The 17,209-nt window shown below is 45.1% G+C and overlaps 1 protein-coding gene across 2 annotated transcripts; it reads left to right on the forward strand.

Moving 5' to 3' along the window:
* Positions 1–293: 293 nt before the first annotated feature.
* On the forward strand, positions 294–5,724 carry ACTC1 (actin alpha cardiac muscle 1). 2 transcript variants are annotated; one of them, XM_033109596.1, is made up of 7 exons: positions 294–484; positions 1,095–1,245; positions 2,385–2,709; positions 3,380–3,541; positions 3,668–3,859; positions 4,656–4,837; positions 5,399–5,724. In XM_033109596.1, the coding sequence occupies exons 2-7, from the start codon at positions 1,117–1,119 to the stop codon at positions 5,540–5,542; spliced, it is 1,134 nt and encodes a 377-aa protein (XP_032965487.1). In that variant the 5' UTR covers positions 294–484; positions 1,095–1,116; the 3' UTR covers positions 5,543–5,724. The 2 variants fall into 2 exon arrangements, with proteins under 2 accessions (XP_032965487.1, XP_032965488.1); XM_033109597.1 differs by lacking the exon at positions 294–484 and adding an exon at positions 808–826 and having other exon boundaries at positions 5,399–5,722.
* The last annotated feature ends 11,485 nt before the right edge of the window (positions 5,725–17,209 follow it).

Consider the following 17,209-nt stretch of genomic DNA (forward strand, 5'->3'; position numbering starts at 1 on the left):
CCTCAGCAGAGGGCAGGGTGCCAAGTCTTCCCGCGTGTATGTGGTGTATTGTCTCTTCGTCTGGCCGGCTGCGGAGAAACCAGCCACAGCACTCCCAGGGAGAACCCCACCCCAGGAAGGGGGAAGGGTGGGCTGGCGTCACTTAGTCTTCCCCTGCCCCCTACCTTCCACCGCCTGCCCCTCCCTGGCTCCCTATTTGGCCATCCCCCTGGTTGCCCCCTCCCCTTCCTTACATGGTCTGAGGCCCCCTTGGCTGATCCTCTCCCCAGCCCTTGGCTCCATGAATGGCCTCGGCGCTCCTTAGTGGTGTGAAGGCGACCAAATAAGGCAAGGTGGCCCGACCGGGCCCCCCACCCCTGCCCCCGGCCGCTCCAACTGACCCCGTCCATCAGCGTGCTATAAAGCGGCGCGCCGGGCGCGGAGCCCCCAGCGCCTGCCGCCGCCCGAGCCGAGCCGAGCCGAGCCGAGCCCGACCCCGCGAACGGTGAGTCCGCGCCACGGCTCCTGCGCCCGGCCTCCCCGCCCGCACCCGGGTCCCGCCGCCCAGCCCGGCCCGAGCCAGTGCCCCGCGCTCCGGCCGCTCCGGCGTTTTTATTTTTTCAAGACCAAACTTTTCGATTAGGTTCTAACTTCTTTTGTCCTGAGTCGTTACAAGAGAGGGGCGCACGGAAGGGGAGTCGTTCAGTCTCGCGCGGGGTATTGAAGGGTCCCCGATCTCGTGAGCTCTTCCCTCCAGCTGGGGCGTGGGCGTGGATGGGGGTGAGGATGGGGCCGACGTGGGTTCGCAGTTTGTGAAAAGGCGACAATGTAAAGGGCTGGGGACCTGGTAAGAGGTGACTGTCCCTCCTTGCACCTGGGGCAGAGGGTGAGCCTCCTGGCCAAGGAGGCTTGCTGGTTCCTCTGTCTTTCTCTGCGTACCCACACCCCCACTCCCCGCCGCTTCCTCCTACCCTCCTTTTTCTATCGCGGGGGGAAGGGAAGTGGCAGGCGCCCCCCCTCCGACCACCCCCTCTGCTCTGACTCCTCCCGGGGCACGGAGAAGGCCAGCTCCGCAGGCGCTGAGCGTGGGTCTTCCCACTCTCTTCACCCTGCAGATCCCGCTGAAGCTGTGCCAAGATGTGCGACGACGAGGAGACCACCGCCCTGGTGTGCGACAACGGCTCTGGGCTGGTGAAGGCCGGCTTCGCGGGCGATGACGCGCCCCGCGCGGTCTTCCCATCCATCGTGGGCCGCCCGCGCCACCAGGTAAACATGCCTCCCCGCCTGGCCTGCTCTCATGGGGAGCAGCCCCTAGCCCCACTCCAAACCCTTTCCTGCCACCTTTGCAGCCCAGCAATCTAGGAAATGTCTCACCTGCTCCTCCTGTTTCGTACTCTATAGGTCAAATAAGAAAAGGTTGGGTATCTCAAATCCAAGCCAAGACAAGCAGTTCTCACCTATGGAGGGTGTGAAATGTGTATTTTCTTGTCCACTTCCAAGACAAAACTCTCCAAGGGTCCAATTCTCTGATATGAAAAGGCAGCAGCTCTCTCCTCCATCTCTGACCTGCATTTTTAGTCCTCAGCGTCTTCTCTTCTATCTTTTGTACACTTCAGTTTTTCCCTTGGCCTCCCTTTTCAGTCCTGTTCAAAACTTATAATAATATGACTTATCTCAGCCAACCAGGAGTCAACCCACATTCATCCTTCTAGTTCACAGCCAGCTTACAGGGCTCCCAAAATATGTAATCTAGCTGCTTCCTGGCTGTTGCATTTTTAGAAGCCAGACGTGACAGAGGCAGTAAGTGCCATGGTGATAGTGACATACCACCTTGTTTATTAAGAGAAATGTCACGTTCTCTGGCTTTGCCACATGCCTGGTCACACAGGCTGCCAGGAAGGAGAGCTGTATTCCTCAGTGCTGGTGAGTGATGGGCCCAGGATAGCTCTGGGCAGGCAGGATTTCACCGGCAGGGTGATAATGGCATATCAGCCCACATTTTATGTTCACTTGATGAATGTCAAAATCTTTTCTTAGGAGAAATACAATGTGTATTAATTCAGTCATTTCACAACGTAGTCATTTATAGTCTAGTTGACATGGGTGATGAGCTTAATAATTGAATGAAGGCATTATGGTATTTTTAAAATGAAGCGAGGCTCTACTTCAGTGAAATATCTTCGCTACCTGCACCCTAGTTATCTTGGTGGGGGGGTGGGGAGGGTGGGGAAACGGTACTAGATTGATTTTAAGTGATATTTCTAAATTGAGGTAAAAGCCTATCATTTGTTCCTTCTTCTGTCTGTAAGATGCTCCTTGACTTGGGGAGTTAGATGTAAATGTATAAGCTATCAGTTATATTCCTGCAATGGTGGAACCTTGACCTTCTCATCTTTTCCTTATAGGGCGTCATGGTGGGTATGGGTCAGAAGGATTCCTACGTAGGTGACGAGGCCCAGAGCAAGCGAGGTATCCTGACTCTCAAGTACCCCATTGAGCATGGCATCATCACCAACTGGGACGACATGGAGAAGATCTGGCACCATACCTTCTACAATGAGCTCCGCGTGGCCCCTGAGGAGCACCCTACTCTGCTCACCGAGGCCCCCCTGAACCCCAAGGCCAACCGTGAAAAGATGACCCAAATCATGTTTGAGACCTTCAATGTCCCTGCCATGTATGTGGCCATCCAGGCGGTGCTGTCCCTATATGCTTCTGGCCGTACCACAGGTATGTTTGGGCTCTGGGGACAGTCACCTATTAAACACGTTCCCAGGACATTGATCTTGCTGTGAATCAGTCTCCCCAATTGAAAAAGCAGTGATTCCTTCCTTCACACTCCCTGGCAAGGTGTCTGTGCTAAGAGAAAAGTTAATCATAGTACCCAGTTTCAAATCACATGTATTTCTGAAAGCTGAAAGTAAGTGATGTCACATGATGAGGCTTCATACAATGTATCAGCCTGGAATGTAGGAGTCATTGGTATGTATTCATACCATCACAGCCCCCTGGGCAAACATCGCCAAAGAGAAACCACATTCCCTATAGGATATGAGTCAAAAACGAGAAACGTGTAAGTTACATGCGAAAAAAGGAAAACACACCTGAATGCTTGCATAATGTGCTGATGACCGATGAAAGATCATTTGAAAGTGTCCCGGAGAAATTTTTCTACAATATTTGAAAAGATGAACTGTTGCTGGCTTCAGATTTAGCATCCATTATGCTCATTTTTATTCTTCTTGTGAAAGGGGTCTAATTTTATCTGGACCCAGGCCCAATGCTAGTTGATCTTAGCAAAGACTGGAAGTAGGCTTTAACGTGGCTCAAAGCAGTGAGGTCCTCAAAAGCAGTGGTGTCCTCGGGGATTTACCTCGTTCTTGTCCATTTCCTCTGACAGGCATTGTTCTGGACTCTGGGGATGGTGTAACTCACAACGTCCCTATCTATGAGGGTTACGCTTTGCCCCACGCCATCATGCGTCTGGATCTAGCTGGTCGGGATCTCACTGACTACCTCATGAAGATCCTCACTGAGCGCGGCTACTCCTTTGTCACCACCGGTGAGTGTGTCTGTCTCATCTGCCACAGCATGTGTCTGCTTTTCCCCTCCACCAGCAGACCTACCTACCTCCTCACAGTTGACTTCATTCTTCAGAGCTTGACTGTGATACGCTTTATTTCTATAGCTGAACGTGAAATTGTCCGTGACATTAAAGAGAAACTGTGCTATGTCGCACTGGATTTTGAGAATGAGATGGCCACGGCTGCTTCTTCCTCATCCCTGGAGAAGAGCTATGAACTGCCTGACGGCCAAGTCATCACTATCGGCAATGAGCGCTTCCGCTGCCCTGAGACACTCTTCCAGCCCTCCTTCATTGGTGAGTTGCAGGGTCTGGTGCGCAGGCACAGCGTTTCCCTGGAAATCTTGGGGTAGCAGGAGTCCCAGAGTAAAAACTGTTATAATGAAGAAGGATGAAGGGGGCTCTTGAATTAAAAGAAGTCATAGCTTGGAGTCCCACACAGCTCAGTCTCAGGGCCTGATGGCTGATTAAAGGGATGGCCATGACTCTTCTGTTGCAGTGAAATTATAAAGGATGAGACTGATTTCTTCTCAAAACCAAGGATGAGATAGAGTAGTAACCCATGTCTGCAGGGAAGGGACGATTACTCAAGAGTGCCAGTTTATTCCAATAAGCTCCACTACCAAGTAGCTGGACTTTCCTTTTAAGTCACTCACTGTTAAATGCAACAATTGTACTCATAGTAATAACTGGGTATTTATATGTCACCAAACGTTTTTCCTAAGGAATGATTTCCAGGAGGAAGCCTGTGAGGATCTTATTTTAGTCCATAGGTAAAAGTTGCATGAATTGAACTTAAAATGTGTCATATCTTTTTCCAATGTATCTCCATACATCTGATGGGTACAGCATGTGTTCCCTCCAAACAGGTGCTAAACACAGTTGTTCATTCCTTGGCAGCCTGTTGTGGGCTGTCAGGACTTTGAAAGACACCTGTTCCACAAATCCCCTGCAGTGTCTCTTATAGAGGAACACATGTTTCAGAGACAAATGGTGACAGTTTACCAATACAGAGGAGTCCTGTTCTCTGCCCTCCACCCCAGCTCCCTGGCCAAAGTGAACGGTGATTTTTTTTTTTCAATCTTGTTCCTAGGTATGGAATCTGCTGGCATCCATGAAACGACTTATAATAGCATCATGAAGTGTGACATTGATATCCGCAAGGACCTGTATGCCAACAATGTCTTATCTGGAGGTACCACCATGTACCCTGGGATTGCTGATCGCATGCAAAAGGAAATCACTGCCCTGGCTCCCAGCACCATGAAGATCAAGGTAAAGAACTTCTGTGCATGGGGGAGTCAGGGCACGTCTTGGTATTCCAAGCAGAACTGCATTCCTAACTCCTGTCCCCTCACACTTAGCTTCCTGTCTCCTAAAAATTGTACCTTTTAGCTTCTCTAGCACTTTTTCTAGCACGTTTTCTGATTTTTCTAGCACTTTTCCCAAGACTTTAAAAATGCTTTCAAGCGGTGGGTAAAAATAAATCTTTGCAGGAAAAAAAAAAAAAAAAAAAAAAAACCCTAAATCTTTGAACACATCTTAAAAGTCCCCAATTTTTGCGCCAGCCCCCACCATGTATTTAGCTTGTAGCCACATTATACTTGAGTTCAGAGAAGTGGGGAATTCTATTTTGTGGAGTCTTTGATAATAGAAATAATGAAATAGAGGAAAGTGCATACAACCTGACTCAGCTGTATAAATTTATGGTATGAAGTAGCTTACATTACAGTGACTTAATATCTGATATATTTTCTGTGAATCTACCCAAGATGTGGCTTGCTCTGTTGCTGGGAATTTCAGAATTCACTGGGAGTTTTTGTTTTCTTTCCACAGATTATTGCTCCTCCTGAGCGTAAGTACTCCGTCTGGATTGGGGGCTCCATCCTGGCCTCCCTGTCCACCTTCCAGCAAATGTGGATCAGCAAGCAAGAGTATGATGAGGCAGGCCCATCCATCGTCCACCGCAAATGCTTCTAAGGTGCCTTCTCTCTTAGTCTACCTTACATTCAAGATGACAGTATTATGCTTCTTGGAGTCTTCCAGTCCACCCTCCCTCATCTCTCATCAATCATTGTACAGTTTGTTTACACACGTGCAATTTATTTGTGCTTCTAATATTTATTGCTTTATAAATAAACCAGACCAGGACTTGCAACCTACAAAAGACTCTCTCATTTCCTTTTGGGTGAGGCATGGAGTAGGGCCAATGTTCGCTTATTTCAGTCTGTGAACTCCTAGATCGGTGGCTTGGACCCAGGTGCATTGTAATATTACAGCCCCACAAAGTTCATCAAAAGCATTAGTGTGACATTTGGCTGGGAGTGGTGGTACTAAATTTTGATTTTGAACTTTGGTCCAGAATCGTGGATCTATTTCTTATCTGAAAAGGAGATCAGGTTTTGCTTCACGTAGGCAAGAAATGGAATCAGATAAAACAATTCTCTAAAATTAGTCGATATGAATATTAAAAATTGTCATGTTAGCATATGTTGCAGTTGTTTTTGTAACTGCAGAAACCACATTTATGTCTGTAGTGAGAAATTCAAAGATTATTTTAAATAGGTTAAATTCTCATTTCTCGGACTCTTCAGTTGCCTTCCTGAGGACTATGTATGTTAGCAGTGAGACCATGAGGCCAGCTGACAGTGAAGTCTGGCCATATCCCATTCCAAATGCCCCCTGAACAACTCGAGACCACTGTGCAGGTTCAAAACAAACGTGAGGAAACAGGCACCAGGTACTTCTGCCTAATGAGTGGCTAGCTTGTGGGACAAGGTCTTCAGTCTCTTCACTTCTTGGAAATCTTGGGATCTTGGGTTGAGTGGAGTGAAGGCCATGAAGTCCTGAGGGAGGAAGGGGAGTGGAAAGCCTCAGTATTCCTTTTTACTCCTTGTTGGGCTCTCTGCAAAGTATGATGGGTGGAGTCCTGAGGGCAGCACTCAAAAGAATCAGTTATGCTCGGTCCTTGAGCAGCTCACATACACTCTACATAAACCCCCAATGTGTGTGGTTTATAGGTTTCAAGGAGACAGACATCGGTTTGGGTCTTGAATGGTTAAGAACTAGAGAGGTGAGAGGAACAGGGAGGAAATCACAACAGAAGGAAACGGGGCAGAAGCCAGCATACAAGGACAGGACAAGCTGGTGAGAGCTGACGGATTTTAGGCAATCAGTTTGGAAAGGTAGATTTCAACCTCACTGCAGAAGCTTTCAAATTAATTGTGCATGAACTCTTATAGTATTTGGATGGACTTAATTAAACTTTTATTAATTGATGAGAGAATCAAGACACAGAGACATTAAGCAATGTTAAACAGCTTGTTGGTGGGATACCCCAGATAGGAACCCAGATTTTCTGACATCTAATTTAAAGGTGCTTCTAAAACCATCTTTAGTCATAAAAGTTTAGTTTCAAACTTTAGTCAAAGTTTAAAACCAAACTTATAAACATATAGACATAAAACTTTAGTCATAGTATATCAAGAGTAACCTCATTCTATCACCCTTGGGAGTCCGGGTTCAAAATTTGGAGTGTTTTAGGCTCGTGAGAATCTTTAATAAGTTGCCATTATCTTTCAAGATTGTAATCGTGTCTTTTAAAAAATGTTTTGTTAAAAAATACAGCTAACATACATTATACCAGTTTCAGGTGTACACAGTAGCTGTTCCACATTTATGTAACTAAAGAAGTGATCGAGGGGCCGGCCTGGTGGCTCAGGTGGTTAGAGCTTCATACTCTTAACTCCAAAGGCTGCAGGTTCGATTCCCACATGGGCCAGTGGGCTCTCAACCACAAGGTTGCCAGTTCAACTACTCAAGTCCCGCAAGGGATGGTGGGCAGCGCCCCCTGCAACTAAGATTGAACACGGCACCTTGAGCTGGGCTGCCGCTGAGCTCCCAGATGGCTCAGTTGATTGGAGCACATCCTCTCAACCACAAGGTTGCCGGTTCGACTCCCGCAAGGGATGGTGGGCTGCACCCCCTGCAACTAGCAACAGCAACTGGACCTGGAGCTGAGCTGCGCCCTCCAGAGCTAAAACTTAAAGGACAACAACTTGAAGCTGAACGGCACCTTCCACAACTAAGATTGAAACGACAACAACTTGACTTGGAAAAACGTCCTAGAAGTACACACTGTTCCCCAATAAAGTCCTGTTCCCCTTCCCCAATTAAAAAAATAAATAAATAAATAAATAAAAAAAAAAAGAAGTGATCGACGTAGTCCAGCAGCCATCTGACACCATAACACGCTATCACAATATTGCTGAGTATATGCCCCATGCTGTGCATCACATCCCCATGACTATTCTATATTTGAACCTTTTATTCTCCTTCACCTCCCCTCTTCTAAGTTTTACAATTAAGGTTAACATTCAATATTATTTTGTGTTAATTTCAGGTGTACAGCATAGTGGTTAGACATTTGTATAATTTAAGAAGTAATCACCCTGACTAGTCTAGTACCCACCTGGCACTATACATAGTTATTACCATATCATTTACTGTATTCCCTATGCTTTACTTTACATTCCCACGACTGTTTTGTAATTACCAATTTGTACTACTTCTTAATGCCTTTACCTTTTTCTCTGTCCCCCAACCCTCCTCCCGTCTATCACCCCAGTAAATGTAGTACCCACCTGACACCATGCATAGTTATTACAATATTATTGACTATATTCCTTGTGCTATACCCTACATCTCCATGACTATATAACAACCAATTTGTACTTCTTAATCCCTTCCCGTTTTTCACCCACCCCTTCCACCACCTTCCCATTTGGCAGCCATCAAAATGTTTTTTGTATCTATGAGTTTGTTTCTGTTTTGTTTGTTTGTTTTGTTCTTTATATTCCACGTATAAGTGAAATCACATTGCATCTCTCTTTCTCTGTCTGACATACTCCACTCAGCCCAATACCTTCCAGGTCCATCCATGCCGCTGTAGATGGCAAGAACCCATTTCCTTCCATGGCCAAGCAATATTTTATTGTACCACCTCCGCTATATCCATTCACATCAATGGACACCTGGGTTGCCTCCTCATCTTGGCCATTGTAAATAATGCTGCAATGAACATATGGATGCACATGTCCCGTCGAAGTAGCATTTTGGGTTTTTTCAGATAAACACCTAGAAGTGGGATTACTGGGTCTTTCTTTGTCTCTTGTTACAGCCTTTGTTTTAAAGTCTATTTAGCCTGGTATAACTATTGCTACTCCAGATTTTTCCCCCCATTTCCATTTCTATGAAACAACTTTTTCCATCGCTTTACTTTCAGTCTGTGTGTGTCTTTCGATCTGAAGTGAGTCTGTTGTAGGCAGTGTATGTAAGAGTTTTATTTTCTTATCCATTCAACCACTCTATATTTTTGATCAAATCATTTAACCCGTTTACATGGAAAGTAATTGTTGATAGATATGTAGTTACTGCCATTTTATTATTCATATTTTTAATCTTTTTTTTCCTCTTGAAGAAGTCCCTCTAACATTCCTTGTAATACTGGTTTGGTGGGGGTGGTAATGAACTCCTTTAGCTTTTTCTTGTCTGGGAAGCTCTTTAGCTGTCCTTCAATTTTAAATGATAGCCTTGTTGGCTAGAGTTGTCTTGGTTGTAGATCCTTGTTTTTCATCACTTTGAATATTTTGTGCTAATCCCTTCTGGCCTGCAAAGTTTCTGTTGAGAAATCAGCTGACAATCTTATGGGAGCTAACTTTTAGATAACTAACTGATATTCTCTTGCTGTTTTTAGGATTCTCTCTTTATTTTTAACCTTTGCCATTTTAATTATAATGGGTCTTGGGGTGGGCCTGTTTGGGTTCATCTTGTTTGGGACTCCCTGAGTTTCCTGGTCTTGAATATCTATTTCCTTCACCAGGTTAGGAAAATTTTCACTCATTATTTCTTCAAATATGTTCTCAATCCCTTCCTTTCTCTCGTTTCCTTCTGGTACCCTTATGAAAAAATTGCTGTTATGCTTGATGTTGTCTCAGAGGTCTCTTAAACTATCCTTTTTTTAAAAAAAATTCTTTTTTCCTTTTGCTGTTCTGATTGGGTGTTTTCTGCTACCGTCTCTTCCAAATCATTGATTCGATCCTCTGCTTCATCTAGTCTTCTTGTGATTCCTTCTAGTGTATTCTTCATTTCGGTTATTGTATTCTTCACTTCTGACTGGTTCTTTTTATGGTTTTTGTGACCTTTTTTATGCTTGCTATCTCTTGAAGTTCTCATTAAGTTCCTTGAACATCCTTGCAACCAGTGTTTTAAACTCTGTCTCTAGTAGGTTGCTTTCCTCCATTTCTTTTAGTTCTTTTTCTGGAGTCTCCTCCTGTTCTTTCATTTGAGATGTATTTCTTTGTTTCCTCACTTTGGCTGTCTCTTTGCTCATTACTATGTATTAGGTAGGGCTGCTATGTCTCCCAGTCTCGCCAGGGTCCTTATGTAGTAGGGGTCCTTTGGGCGCCAGTGGCACACTCTCCCTGGTTATGTGCTCTGGGTACTCCAGGAATGTCCCTCCAGGAGTTGTGTGTGCCTTCCTCTTACACTTGAGCCTTGGTTGCTGTTGGAATGTCACTGGGTGTATTTACCCTCAGTCTGACTGGTATGAGGTTTGGCCATGTCCACAGCTTATGGATGCTATGCAGAGGCTTACCCCTTGGAGTGGGATTCGCCCCAGTGGGCTCTGGTGCCTGCTGAGACTGCCCTTTGTGCCATTATGGGGGCAATTGTGCAGTGCTCTGCTGTGGTCTGAAGCCAGCCTCCAAGTATTGGTTCTGGGGCCTCTTGGGAGGGGATCCAGTGCAGGCTCAGGTCAGCCACTACCTGTGACCAGCCAGGGAGTACCTGGTAGGAGCTATAAAGTGATCCGCAGCTGTTCACTGCTTATGCTAAACCTGGAGGCATGTGGGAGAGGTAATGCTGTGAACCAAGAACAGCTGCCACCAGTACCAGGTCTGAGGTAGCTCCACAGACAGCCAGGACACTTTGAGGCCTGCTGCCACCTGCCGGCTCCAATAAGATTCAGCCATCGATAAAGCCTTCTGCGGTACATGAATTCGGCAAGGCAGGGTCTCAGTGAGTCAGCAGGTTGGAGCAGTGGAGCTCCCCAGACCAATCAAATTCAGATTTGGCCTGTGGGGGCGGGCTCAACACAGGAAAGATGGCAGCTGCCTGCTGGCTGCATGGAAGAACCCCGCACAGAGAAAATAGGGACTGTCCCTCCAGTCCTCGCCCTGAAGGTACACAACTCTGTGTCTTCCCGTATGTCTCCAACGGCCTCAGAGTCACCCTCCCTCCACCGGAGCCCAGGTGAGTGCCTACGCAGGCCTTTTAAGAGGATATCTTGGTTTCCTGCAGCCTTCCATCCTACCCAGATGGTCGGAATCCCTACTGTTTTTCACAGCCAGAATTTGTGGGGGCTCCTCTTCCCAGCACCTGTACTCCATGCTGGGGAGCCTGTGTGGGGGCCTGGGGTTCTCTTGCTCCTTCGTGGAGAACCTCTGTGGCCAAGATATCTCTCCCGATTTTCAACAGCCACACATAGGTGTGGGAGCAGCCTGTTTCGCGTCTCCACCGCTCCTACCAGTTTCAATGTGGCTTCTTTATATCCCTAGGTATAAAACTTCTGTTCAGCTAGACTTCAGATGGTTCTCCAGATTTATTGTTTTATAATTGAGTTGTAATTTTGATGTGTTCATGGGATGAGGCAAGCACCGTGTTTATCTACTCCGCCATCTTGGGTCTCAGGTTTCCAGTGTCTTTTTTATGCTTGTTATCTCTTTGCTCAAGTTCTCACTAAGTTCCTTGAGCATCCTTATAACCATTGTTTTGAACTCTGTCTCTGGTATGTTGCTTGCCTCCATTTCCTGTAGTTCTTTTTCTGGAGTTTTCTCCTGTTCTTTCATTTGGGACGTATTTCTTTGTTTCCTCATTTTGGTTGGCTCCCTGTGTTTGTTTCTATGTATTAGGTAGGGCTTCTATGTCTCCCAGTCTTGCCAGGGTTCTTATGTAGTAGGGGTCCTGTGGGGCCTAGTGGCACACTCTCCCTGGCAAGCTCTCCCTGGTCATATGCTCTGGGTGCTCTAGGAATGTCACTTCTGTAGGTTGCATGTGTCTTCCTCTTATGGTTGAGCCTTGATTGCTTTTGGCATGTCACTGCATGTATTGACCCTCAGGTTGACTGGCTGTGGGGTTTGGCCACGTCCACAGCTTATGGGCTGCTGTGCAGGGGGCTTACCCCATGGAGTGGGATTCGCCCCAGTGGGCTCTAGTGCCTGTTGAGACCACCCTTTGGGTGTGCCATTGTGGGGGTAATTGTGCAGTGCTCTGCTGTGGTCTGAAGACAACCTCCAAGTATGTTGGTTCTGGGGCCTCTTGGGAGGGGCTATGGTGCAGGCCCCAGTCAGCCACTGCCTGTGACCAGCCAGGGAGTACCTGATAGGAGCTACAAAGTGATCTGCAGTGTTTGCTGCCTGTACTAAACGTGGAGGCATGTGGGAGAGGTCACCTTTTGAACCAAGGATGGCTGCCACCAGTACCAGTTCTGAGGTAGCTCCACAAAAAGCCAGGACACTTTGAGGCCTGATGCCACCTGGAAGCTTCCAGGCTCCCATAAGTTTCAACCCCTGATAAAGCCTCCCTCAAGGAATGCAAGTTGGGTGAGGCAGGATCTCAGTTTGTCAGCAGGTTGGAACAGCAGAGCTCATTAGGCCAATCAGATTCAGACTTGGCCTGTGGGGGTGGGCTCAACACAGGAAAGATGGTGCCTGCCTACTGGCTGCATGTAAGGAGAACAACACACAGAGAAAATGGGGACTATCATCTAGCCCCTTCCTGAAGCCACACACCTCAGTCTGCCTCCATGTGTCTCTGATGCCCCCTGAATCACTGTCTCTCCACTGGAGCCCAGGATAAGTTTCTGCACGGGCCCTTTAAGAGAATGTCTGGTTTTCCCACAACCTTCTGTCTCAACAGATGGTCAGAATCCCCACTGTTTTTCACAACCAGATGTTGTGGGGGCTCTTCTTCCCCACACCAGTACTCCAGGCTAGGGAGCTTCGTGTGGGGATGGGGTCCCTCACTCCTCCAGGGGGAACCTCTGTGGCAAAGTTATCCCTCCCAATTTTCATCCACCACACGAAGGTTTGGGGACAGCCTGTTTTGCGTCTCTGCCCCTCTTACCAGTCTTGATGTGGCTTCTTCTTTATATCCTTAGGTATAAAACTTCTGTTCAGCTAGACTTCAGATGGTTCTTCAGGTTAATTGTTCTATAAGTTAGATGTAATTTTGATGTGTTCGTGGGATGTCTATCTACTCTGCCATCTTGGATTATTCTTGTAATTGTGTTTTTATGTTGTTCATTCAGGAAACAGCTCTTGATCCCTGACTCTGGGTCAGGCAGGTTAGTGGGTGCAGGAGACAAAATGGATCAGGGCACATTTTCTATGCTTAAAGAGCTCAAAATGTAGAGTTCCATATGTAGTATAGCTGAATGGAAGTCCTTCTCTGAGTTAAGGATTAAATAATAAATAAATTTGGTGGCATTTTTCTCTAGATAAGATAGAAGCTTTATTGTAGATTTCCCTTAATTTTCCTCAACTGTATCCTGTAGCACAGATAGATTGGCTTAAAAGCTAGGCATCAATCAGGAGGATGGATTTGGGGCAAATATGGGGAGATATCATTTAGACAATCTCTGTGTTTCTCTTTTTTCATCTCTCAAATTAAGTACGTAACTATTATGAATTTTATCATCTGAATATAGTATTAATACTTTAAGTTTACACAACTGGCTGGGGTATCATCTGTGATATTTTCTACATATAAATGGAAAAGGAATGCATATTATTATTTTTACTTAAAAGTGGAACCTTTTGGAATCAGCTTCTGATATGTGTATGAGAAGTGGGAAGCACACAGATTCTTGTTAAATGCTGAACTTTTCTCATCTCTGCTTGATGACAGGGTGTAAGATATTAGATTAGCTGAATCTTCTAATAATTGTCTTTAAGGAAGATGCAAATGGAGTTTTTTTGTGTGCAAATGGAGTTTTTATTAAGGCCACCTTCACATGTGTAAAATAATTGAGATGGTTATAGTAAATATCTCTTTGGTTAAGATGCAATATAAAAAACACATATAGATCATGATATTTCCCTCAATGTATAATGAAAAGAGTATTTTTGTTAACTTCTAATATCCCAAAACACCATTTTGTCATTTTCCTTAATAATGATAATTTCTTAGCAATAGTCATTATGTAGACGTGTTTAAATAATCAAGACAGTACAATTAGACAGAAAAAGAAAATTAGTAAAGAAAATGGGATGTTTAGAAAGGTAGGGCTGGTTTACTGTACCCAAGACCTAAAACAATGTCACCATAGCTCTATCCTTTCTCTCCATTTGGGATGTGTTATGAACCGAACTGTGTCCTCCCAAAATTCATGTGTTGAAACCCTAACCCCTCAATATGACTGTATGTGGAGATAGGGCCTTTAAGGGGATAATTAAGGTTAAATGAGGTCATAAGGTGAGGCCCTAATCAGTTCAAGTGTTCTTACCGAAGAGGAAGAGTCACCAGGATTTTGCACGCACAGAGGAAAAGGTAGGTGAAGACTCAACAAGAAGGTGGCCATCTACAAGCCAGGTAGAGAGGCCTCACCAGAAACCAGCTCTGCCAGCACCTTAATCTTGGACTTCCAGCCTCCAGACTGTGATAAAATAAATTTCTATTGTTTTAGCCATGCAGTCTGTGCTGTTGTATTATGGTAGCCCAAGCAGATTGATACAGGATTTGCCACCTGATGGATATCATGGCCCAAAATTCATGGTCTAACAATTTGTCAGCTTCTGTATCAAAAGAGTGTCTTCCTAGATAGTTCTGACAAAAATTCCAGGGAAGTTTCAGTCTGGCCAGGATTGAGGACTGAGTGATACCACGCCTATCAGAGGGTCCGACAATCAGTATTATTGAGTGGGAGAGGAATAATTTTCCAAAGGAAGGGAACAAAACAGCATAAACACTATAACCAGAGCTAGAACAAGAGAAAATGATGGTAGTTTATAGGGGAAGGACCAACTGTTAGAGGACTCCAACTTCTAGTTCAGGAGTTTTATTTGGTTTAGCAGGCCCTGAGAAGGGCTGGAGAAGAGCAATGACTTCACTCAAACAAAACTGGGGTCAAAAATAAGCTTTTGATGGTGGTATGTGTGATTGATCAAATTTTGTCCCTGATTCCAGTGTGACCCATGGTCCCAGAAACACAGTGATCTCTATATGATCAATTTCACCAGGTGTTTAAAAGAAAACAATGTCCGATTCACTTTATGATTAACATGATATAAATACTATAAATAGTTTCTGGTAACAGATAGGTAGGGGAAATTTTTTTCGTCTTTTGGGACTAAAACAGCAAAGTTTGTCTATATTCATCGTAAAGTCTTCCAGGCTCATTATAAAAGGAATCTCTACTTCAGCAGAGCTTGGTTGTTGCTATGGCAACCAAGTTCACATTAGGAAAATACAGGGAAAATGCTCTTGGGGAGATTGCAAAAGTATGCCTTTTGTCACTTAAGCCTGATGCTAGAAGATGTTCCTTGCAGTTCACGCATCAGTTCTGTGTGCAACTGATGCGAGCAAGGTTGACTAGAAGGATACAAAGCTTCAATTCAAGCACAGCTTTCTGAGTCCTTAGCATTCTGGGTCCTCTCCCCTACCTGGGAAAGGGAGCTGAGTCAGGTGAGAGTTAAGCAGGAGTGGCCTGCATATCCCTCAGTAGTATTGTTTGCTTGTTGCTGTCATGGGAATCAGGATTGGGAGGAGAGAAAGAAAGGAAACAAACACAAAGAAGGTTGCAGTGAAGCTGAATTAAAATATGGCATTAATAATAGATGAGTAATGGACTCTGGAGTCAAGTGTAAGCAAGGAATTGGGGGAACAGAAAGATAATTTGAGGAACTTTGAAAATCTTGCTGAATAGTGACAGGGTAGGTATCATGTTGTTTAGGATATGATAGAGCAGATGTGAAGAAAATTTAAAAGCAAACCTACCTTAGGCAAAACAGTGAACATTTTGCAAGCCATCTTTAACTCTAAAATCTACCCTTTGGATTTCTTTTCCAGTGTCTTCCACCCAATGTTGGCTGCCCAAGACATCCTCCCTACCTCTCCTATTATGATTACACTTAACTTGTCCTTTACTTGCATTCCTCAAGAGCAGACTATGCTAATTAAGGTATCAGTTACCTAATTTATGTTCCTGGGGCAAAGTTAGAACATATTTTCCAAGTAGAAAGCACACTCATAATTTAACAATAGTTTTCTGTATATAGTTTTTTTTTTTTTTTTATTATTACACTAACCTGAAAGGTTGGTATTGCATGGACTTTCAGTAAAAAGATTTGAGTTCAAATCCCAGTTCTGTCACTGACTAGTTGGGTGACCTTTTGGTAAATTATTTCGCCTCCCTGAACCTCAGAACAGAGTGGCTCACTAAAATCATGCTTCCAGAGTTGTCATAAGAATGTAATGGTATCATGTACTTAATACACTGAGCACAGTGCCCAGGATGCGTGCTTCAAGGAAGCTTCAATGGAGTTTACTTCCCTTCCCTCCCCCTTTCTTTCTTTCTGGTATGGACTTTGGAGGCTGAGTCTCCAGGGGCAAGTAGAAGGGAGATGAGCTATAAAGATCACTTCAAATTGCATTCCAATGGCTTTTCTATTGATCCTCAGCTTTTCTTAGGCCAAAAACCAGAATAAGCAAAATGAAGAATTAGAAAGCTTAGGAAGGAGGAAACAGCTAAAGTAGATATGTATAAGGAAGTGAAGAAAGGCAAAGAGGTAAGCAAGGCTCTTCTTTGAAGACCTAGAAGACAAATTGAAGAGACTTGTGGTGGGGGCAGGAGAAACAGAGGCACATGAGCGTGTGTACATGCGCATGAGCCTGTGTGCTTCCACCCATAATACAGGGGACAGCAATCGACAGAGAGCCAGTTGTTGGCCATGTCAAGGTGATTTCCTTTTCATTTTTTTCTGTGCTCTTCAACTCCCACCATCCTCCCTGCCCCTCTTCTCATCCCTGTTCAAGAAACTGGGTTTCCACTCTTCACTCTGCATCTACAGAATCAACACAGATGGACAGAGAAATGCACATCTGTTTCAAGTACAGTCGACATAAGGGAATTTGGTTTTGCAAGCCAAGTCTTCCAGCTAATTCCTTTTCTACCAACTAGACCCATGCAGGAGTGGCCACTGAGAAAGAAACATTGTTCCCATCCCACCCCGACCCAGCTTCTTGGCTCTGTGCTATCTGCCAGCCTCACTGGACTTCTCTTGACTTCTTTAGGGCCTTGGGTTTTGTGTTCTTTGGCCCTAGCTTCTGGTCAGTGCTCTTTTAGCCTCAAGGAACAGAACCTCTCTCAAACTAGCTCAAGTTAGGAAGGGAGTTTATTAAAAACATATAGAGGAACTCCTAGAATCCGAGGGCATAAAGTAGCACAGGACCTCATAGGAAATGGTAACTTGGAGCTAGAAAACCATCAGAAGCCCAGAGAACTCTCTATCCCTTCAGTGCTCCTTATCAATGAACTCAACCTACTGTGTTTCCCCAAATATAAGACCTAGCTGGACAATCAGCTCTAAT

Source organism: Rhinolophus ferrumequinum, chromosome 6 (genome assembly GCF_004115265.2).
Source record: "Rhinolophus ferrumequinum isolate MPI-CBG mRhiFer1 chromosome 6, mRhiFer1_v1.p, whole genome shotgun sequence".
NCBI lineage: Eukaryota > Metazoa > Chordata > Mammalia > Chiroptera > Rhinolophidae > Rhinolophus > Rhinolophus ferrumequinum.

Coding starts and splice junctions, on each gene's coding strand:
- ACTC1 (XM_033109596.1), top strand. CDS start 1,117: ATGTGCGACGACGAGGAGACCACCGCCCTGGTGTGCGACAACGGCTCT. Junction 3,860..4,655: donor CTTCCAGCCCTCCTTCATTG/GTGAGTTGCAGG, acceptor TCTTGTTCCTAG/GTATGGAATCTGCTGGCATC. Junction 4,838..5,398: donor CCAGCACCATGAAGATCAAG/GTAAAGAACTTC, acceptor TTCTTTCCACAG/ATTATTGCTCCTCCTGAGCG.